The 8,201-nt window shown below is 34.7% G+C and overlaps 1 protein-coding gene across 1 annotated transcript; it reads left to right on the top strand.

The window, feature by feature from the left end:
• Window positions 1-1,177: 1,177 nt before the first annotated feature.
• On the top strand, window positions 1,178-5,124 carry LOC135678406 (peroxisomal membrane protein PMP22-like). Its single transcript, XM_065191180.1, has 7 exons — window positions 1,178-1,335; window positions 1,427-1,525; window positions 1,697-1,798; window positions 1,921-1,996; window positions 3,054-3,124; window positions 3,201-3,286; window positions 4,574-5,124. The coding sequence occupies exons 1-7, from the start codon at window positions 1,264-1,266 to the stop codon at window positions 4,623-4,625; spliced, it is 558 nt and encodes a 185-aa protein (XP_065047252.1). The 5' UTR covers window positions 1,178-1,263; the 3' UTR covers window positions 4,626-5,124.
• Window positions 5,125-8,201: the final 3,077 nt, after the last annotated feature.

Genomic DNA, 8,201 nt, shown 5'->3' on the forward strand with positions numbered 1-8,201 from the left:
TCATCTTCATGTGTCTGCCTTGCTGGAATCTCCGTTGGACGATGAACAAGTGATGTCAACCTTAGGCACCTCCCTGGCTACTTTTACCATTGTTGTTACTTGTAAGCCTCTCTCGTCATCGATAGTATAAGAGGAAGGAGGGTGGGTGGGCTCATGCTTGAGGCATCCTAATGCATCATGGGCGACGAGGCAATTATGTGGAGCGAAGGTATGACTAAGGGCTCGCAACCCCCCATTTGATCGTTGTTCTTGGCAGAGGAGAGGAGAGGTACGATGACAGTGCACGACGAAAGCGATGGTAGATCCGACGAAGGTATGGGTAAAATAATATTATCATATACTCAGCGTGAATTTTTTAAAATTGGGATACATTGTGAAAAATTTTAAAATCTAGAGGGTTTTTTCGAGAATTCATCCTAAATTTTACGCATTCTAAATTTTTTTTTCTAATTTTAATTTTAATATATTTTAATACTACTTAACTTTTATTATAAATTTATTTTGGTTTAATTCGTTGGATCGATTCTTAATATGTTAAATTGAACCAAAAGAACCACTGTAGAAAGAGAGGAGAGAGAGAGAGGAGTAAAAACAAGAGATGATAATGTTGGATTTTTAAGAAGTAGAGACATTTTACGAGAAGAAAATAAAAATAAGAATTCACACTCCCGTTTTTTTTCCTCAAAAAACTTCTTTAAATATATTAGAATTTACAAGATATTGTGGCTCCAACTGGAGTAAACGTTGACCCAAAATGAACGCATCCCTCTCGCGGGGAGGCAAATCGAGTGGGTAGGTCTCATATTTAATGTTTGGGCTGGATCGGGGTGGTGCGGCCAATTGCACTCAACGCCAACATGAAGGCTGACGTCACTATTATTAGCTAAGTACGGCCGCATCATTTTGTCTGGAATCAGAAAAGTCAACGCCTTGTGTTTTCTACTGCACGCATTCCACGCAGTCGAGTAGTGTCCGACCCATTTCTTTTATTCCAAGCTCCGAACCATACCCCGAACCCAAGGCGAACCAAAATAAACGCCTCGTGTGTCACGCGATGTGGAGCCTACCATGTGATTGCCTGGGCCCTCTTTGAATGGAAATAATAATAATAAGAATAATCATAATAAATGTCATTATGGATTGCTTCTAATGTTCGACGTCCTGTGGCTTGATGTTATAAGAATGCTCCTCGATCAGCCGTCGTCGTTGACTCTCTTTGAGGCCTAGGGTGCACTGTTCTTCTTCTTCCTGGTGTTTAGAGACATGTCAGAGATCGTGACTGTAGCGTGGCAGCGCTACCTTCAGCAACTCCAAGCCCATCCCCTGAGAACAAAGGTTGGATCTTTTCCCACTTTTCTCTCTCCCTGTTCTTTTGCCCTCTCTGTCTTTCGCTCTTTGGGTTCGATCTTCTGCTGCTTCTCGGTAGGCTATTACTTCAGGGGTGTTGGCTGGATGCAGTGATGCGATCGCACAGAAGATCTCCGGGGTCAAGAGGCTCCAGTTGAGAAGGATGTTTCTGCTCATGGTACGATACCTTCAATTCTTTTGGTCGATTAAACCCTTTGTCTCTGTTTTTGATGCGTGCGTTTGTGGCCTCTTTACCCGATCGATACCGCGGTTAATTAACAAAATTCATGTCACGGTCCTCAATTGTGCATTTCTTTAACACAGAATTTGTCTTGTGAACATTCTGCAGCTTTATGGCTTTGTGTATGCCGGACCATTTGGTCATTTTCTGCACAAGTTTATGGAAAGGCTTTTCAAGGGAAAGAAAGGAAAGGACACTGTTGCCAAAAAGGTAATTATGTCGCTATTTTTTGTTCATATCTGACATTATGATATGCACTGGTCCATACTTCTCTGCTTCCTGGAAATATTGATGTTGATGATCTTTAATTATAGAATGCCTAATCTTTTCAGGTGCTGTTGGAACAACTTACTGCCTCACCTTGGAACAATATGCTCTTTATGATGTACTATGGTTTGGTTCTTGAAGGTCTGAATTATTATGCATTTTCCTATGATATAATATTCTTATTGCTGAATTTTGTTTCACTCCTGTGTTATGTACAGGTGCTTGTTATATGCTGAGGCATAACCTTTTAGGTGTCTTTTTTATTGTGCATCAAACACATCTACCATCTCGCCTAAGATGTCTGAATTATTTGTATTCTGTACTTCACCGACCTTTTACTATATTTTCTGCCTTTTTAATTTTCTCTCTTGTCATTTGTTATTTCCCATGCACAAAGCTCCCACAAAAATGGGGTGATCAATGTATCTGCTGCTGCATAAAGAACTTTTGACTTTTAATGAATAAGCTCTATTTGATTCTGTTCGGATATGATGTCTTATGAAGTTGTAGGATTGGTTGTTTATTTTCTAGTAATAACTATGCATCTCTATAATATTGTTTCGATGAGCATCTGAGATTCTCAAATTATTTGATCACTAACTCCCAACATTTTAGTTTACATCTGATAGCTTGTATCTTAGTGATCTTGCAAGTCAAATTTTTTCCAGAAGCTTGGATGTTTCCAATTTTGTTGTCATCTCCAGGATTTGAAGTGGTAGATCTCCAGCGTCTCTGGAGATTTCCAACTTCAATGGAAAATCAACCGGACGAGAACTAGGGTAAAAACGGATTAGAAAGCACAAACTATATTCTTGGTTATTTGTATAACTGTTCTCTTGCATGTCTCACTGCTTCGCTAGATCAGGATTTTATGCTGAGTCACACTCAGTATGAGTTATGAAAGATAGGTAGTGCAAATGTGGCAATGGATTGATACATTTGAGTTGGTTAACAACTTCCAAATCTCAGGCCCATAATTAAAGAAAATGTGACGAGGGACTGATATCTCTCCATGACAGACGTATAAAACTATGTACAAACTATTGGTTTATCTTGAAGATAATCTTTGCTTAGTTAATGCTTTCTCGCTTCAAAGTTTTATACAGTTTGATCCTTTATTGTGGAAGCTTATAAGAACAATGACTATGAGTATTGAAAGGATGCATTTGCTTATCTTTCTGCTTTTGTGTATGTGCAGGTAGATCATTTAGTTTGGTGAGAAGGAAAATAAGGAAAGATTACCCATCTGTTCAAATGACTTCATGGAGGGTACTATCATCTGTTTTCTGATACATTTGGAACTTTCTTGTCTGTCTGCAAGCTCTCATTGGTGTTTAATGTGCAGTTTTGGCCTATAGTTGGTTGGATAAACTACCAATATATGCCTCTGCAGCTGCGTGTTCTATTCCACAGCTTTATTGCCTCATGCTGGTATGTGCTTCTCATTTATTTGATTTCTGGTTATTACAGGATGATAACATTTTTGTTATTTGATAATGTACTTTCTCTTTCATGAGATCGTTTAGTCCTTTTATTTGCCCAGTTGGCTATAAATTAGCATTTCACTTAAAATTTGTGCATGATTATTTCATTTGATTCACTCTCTCATGCGCAAGTAGGAATGTAAAGGCAGGATGTATTGATAAATGAACTTGTATGCAATAGTTTTGTTGGATCGACTAAAGACTTTGTTGCACATGAAAATGTTGTTTTAGTGCGTATTGTCCAAAACTGTATTTCTGCTGATATACTCTTTGGTGTAGTTATAATTGCTCGGTTTATATATTCATAAACCTGAAAATAAAGACAGCCAATAATTTAAATGATCTAAATGATACCTACTTTTTCATGAAGCCTCAATGAGTAATCTAAATGACCTAAATCATACTTACTTTGAGTTGACTTGATTAGTAATTTAAATTACCTAAATTATCACTCTGATATTCTAACCGGGAAGGAATACAAAAATAACTAAGTAATAAATATCTTAATTGTTATTGAAATGGGAGGTAGGGAAAAGAAGTGTTAAGTAGGAGAGAAATCTCCTAGCTGTTTATGAGTATCATCCACCTCCTCAATGCTAAAGGGATATAAGACTAAACCATGTGTTCCAACTCAATATGGAACATAAACAACCTGTCATTAGATTATATTGGTGACAGATGACAATCTGTCACCAATTAGGGTTTTGATAAGATGAATCAGATTGAACCATCGTCAACACAAAATCGCAACTACCCAATTGATGAAGTTGAATTGCAACTTAAAATCATAGAAACCTTTTTAAATAAATTGATAGGTTCTTATGGCCACAAATATAGGAACAATAGATGATCTCCAGTTTCGATGCCTTTAATGTGGTTAGAGGGTGAAGGCCAATCTTATCATGCCAAAAGAGAAGTCGAATTTTCAATATTTTTTTTTAGATACTTTAAGCCAGTTGATAAGATCATGATGAAGAAATATCAAGAGAAACTCACAACCCACAGGTCAAACATGTTGCAAAATGGTTTGCAAGTTGGCATCTATGACAGGCGTTTTCTAGGTCACACCAATGAATCATCCTGTAAAGCACGATATCAAAGATCTTTCTAAAAGGATCCAATTTCATACATATACATGTATCTCGTGCATGTACTCAGTGTTAGTTTAATTCTAATCATTTATGATTAGGTATCGTATGCTAATGGCTACTTTGTATCTAATCTAAATATGCAGGGCTGTGTTTCTGAATCTAAAAGCACAATCCGGTGCTGCTAAGGAGGCTTAATATGAAGATTAGTATTTTGCTTTATACTGCAAAGGAGCTGTTAGGGTTCCTTGTTGCACCGTGTTGTAGTGTTATGTCAGCTATGACAAATAATGTGTTCGTTTGATATCCCAGTCTTGCATTTGCAACCAGTGTCGCCTCGTGCTATGCGAAGCTTAAATAGATTACACTGAGGTCCTTTTTTTTTAGACAAATGAAAAACAATAAAGAGGATGATCCAAGTTTACAGCAAGATATTCTACTTCAGTGTGTAGATGAGGTGTTTTAGAGTTTGAGATATGTATACGTTACTCCTTGTAATCTAAGCATTGAGAAGTTCAAAAACAAAAAAAGAACAAGGGGTTGTTCTTTTAATCATTTAGTTATTTTTCCAGGAGGCATAAGAAGCTGCATTGATGTGCGGAGACGAACATTATGTATGCACCATGCATCGTTCTGTAATATGGATGGGACTCTTAGCTGCTGCTGGTTTTGAGTGTTGTTAGAGAGTTTATTGATAGTTGATACTGAGTGACACTATTGGTGAATGGATTTTTTCTTTTTTTGTTGAAGAAAATGCACGAATGAGGTGAGAAATAGTTTTTGATATTTATTATCATTATTTAACATTATTAGGATTATATATATATATATATATATATATATATATATATATTCTATAATAGTTCAGGAGATATCATCACCATAATTGGTTGCATTAATCTAAAATATATAATGTTCCAAGCTTTTGAATACTGCTAAGTAGGATATGTGAGGGGCTATATGGAGGGGAAAAAAAAAAAGATAAAGAAAATAGTAAAAATAAAATTAGAAAGATTATAAATAGTAAAATACTATTTTAATAATTTTTAATTGATAATGAATAGTAAAGGGGTTATAAATAGTAAGAATGAGGCTCTAAATAGTAAACTCCTTTTTATATTTTTAAGAACTTTTAATATTCCTAAGATATCTTTATGTGATATTAACATAAATACTCGCGAGTGGGGAATGGTTGGATGATGAATTTGAGAACTATATCCATTTATGGTATGTGCGTAAATCGCTTCCTAATCATGAGTGGGGAGTGAGTTGGATGATCCATAAAAATATGATCGATAAATTGATGAGTTATAGATAATAAAATTATATTTTTATTATTTTTTATGGAGATTACCAATAGCAAAATGATTATTTTATTTTCTCAAACATTTTTAATTAAATTTACCCTTTTACCCTTGTCACTATAGATGCTATATTATCTTTATAGTGCCACATGGCACTCTCTCATTGGGAATGTTTATCTATAAACAAGCCTCTTTGCCTCCATATCAATGTTTGTATTAGAAAAAACTAGAAAAAAAACAGTAGAAAATTACGAGAAAGAGAAAGAAAGGAAATTAAGAGAAGTTTTCCTTTTTGTCTCTTTTGTTTTGTTTTTAAGTTCACATTCTTCTATTTTATTGATATCAAAAGATATAAAAGAACTATCCTGATTGTATTTTAGAAGACAGGTGGATATATGCCTTTGGGTTTTTTTTCTTAACTTTTTATTTCAATTTTAACATATTTTAAACATATTTATAATTTAATTAGAATATATTTTAGTGTTATCGCTCCAACTCGACGCTATAGATTAAATGAGAATTGAACATAATAAAACAAAGGAACAATCAATTTTAAAATGAAAATAAAAAAAACAGTTTAGAAAATGAATACAAAGATAATCAAACACTACGTGAGACAATGACACTCAAAAAAGGTGAAAGGCTCTATAAGAAAAAAATTAATGTTTTCTTTAAAAGGCTATGTCAAATAACTATAGTTACATTAATAAATGCTGATCATATCTTTACAAACATGCATCACAAACGAAAAAATCTGCCAAAGAAATAAAGCTAATTCATGTATCGACTCTTTTGGTTCATCTATCTTATGGATGTTATAGGGTAATTTATATTAAAAAACCTTAATAATAGGATTTTATAGATGATGTCATAATATTTTATTTTTATAAAAGTGAGTCTCTTATATTTAAAATATCAAAAATACCCTTAAAATTGGGTTGACCCTTTTTATTAAATCAAGCAACCTGATTCGAGCCTGAGAGATCCAAGAGTTAGTTCGGTTTGGTCGAGATTACGGTTCGAGTTTAATGGATTTAGGTCGGATCCGGACCGAACTGGGTTTGAATCAAAAGGCAAAGAATGTTACACAAGTGTTGCACCAAAACAAGTATAGCCCTAAAATAATCGGTAGCTAGCACTCCTCTCATCTCTTTTGTCCGTCTTTGATGGCGAATAACAGCAGCATCCTCCCCTCATTGATGGTGATGAACTCCTATACTTCTCTATGATATTTATAATCGATAGCGACATCCTCCCTTTTTTGGTGATAACGAGCTCCTCCTCTCTTTATGGCGACGAATCCCTCTGCTCATCTCTAGTATTTGTGAATAATGTCAGTATCTCTCTAACAATGATGAACTCTTCTATTTCTCTCCAACAACGATAAACTCCTCTGCCCTTCTCTAGTATTTGTGAATGATTATGACATCCTTCCCTCTCTGACATCAACTTCTTTATAATAACGATATTGGTGGCATCATCGAACAACGGAGATCTCATCTCCTCTTGGCTGCGAAGGATGGTGTCTTTGTTGACAATGACATCCTCCCCTCTCCGGCAATGGTGAGCTCGTCTCTAGTATTTGCGAATCGAGTTGGTATCATTTACTCTCCGACAACAACGAACTCCTCTACTCTCTAACGATGACAAACTCCTATGCCCTTCTCTGGTATTTGTAAACGACTACAATATCCTTCCCTCTCGGGCATCGACTTCTCCGTAACATTTGCGTTAGCGACATCACTAAGCAATGGTTATCTCATCTCCTCTCTGGTTACAAACGATAGTGTCTTCATCAACAATGGCATCCTCCTCTCTTCGATGGTAAACTTCTCTTTTTTTTTCAAAAAAATAATTTTCTTTGATGATTTTCTCGTTAATCCATTAAATATGTGCACTAATCCTATTGATACTAATTGATGATATTTAAACTTTTGACACTATATAAGGGTGTTATCATTTTTTTTTGGTGCAATAAGGCAAGATTGATCTAAAACTAAAAGTGTCTTTATTGATGATTTTTTATTATTGAAATGTCAAGATTTAGATCTATATCAATAAGCTTAGTAGAGATATTAAGGAGAAGCATGTCTATATTTGGAACACCTTTAGGATTATTATTAATAGTTTTCTATATTCACGGTGAGGTTTGAGTTGATTAATTTTTATTTTTGGTTCTAATCAAGTATGAATTTATGACCGAGTGTAAATCAAGTGTAACTCAAATGTAAATAGGAAAATTATTCTTAAAACTATCCAAACCTCTATAAAATTATCATAATATTATCCTAAAATATATAGTATTTCTTTTATTTTAGGTCATTAATCGTTGAAATAGGGGATTTGTACGTTGAATATATGATCGAATATAACTGGAGTGTAACCAAAGTGTAACTCAAGTTTAAATAAGAAAATTATCTCTAAAACTATCCAAACTTTTATGTTGACATGATAACATTATTTTAACATG

The sequence above is a fragment of the Musa acuminata genome, chromosome BXJ1-7, assembly GCF_036884655.1.
Source record: "Musa acuminata AAA Group cultivar baxijiao chromosome BXJ1-7, Cavendish_Baxijiao_AAA, whole genome shotgun sequence".
Classification (NCBI taxonomy): domain Eukaryota; kingdom Viridiplantae; phylum Streptophyta; class Magnoliopsida; order Zingiberales; family Musaceae; genus Musa; species Musa acuminata.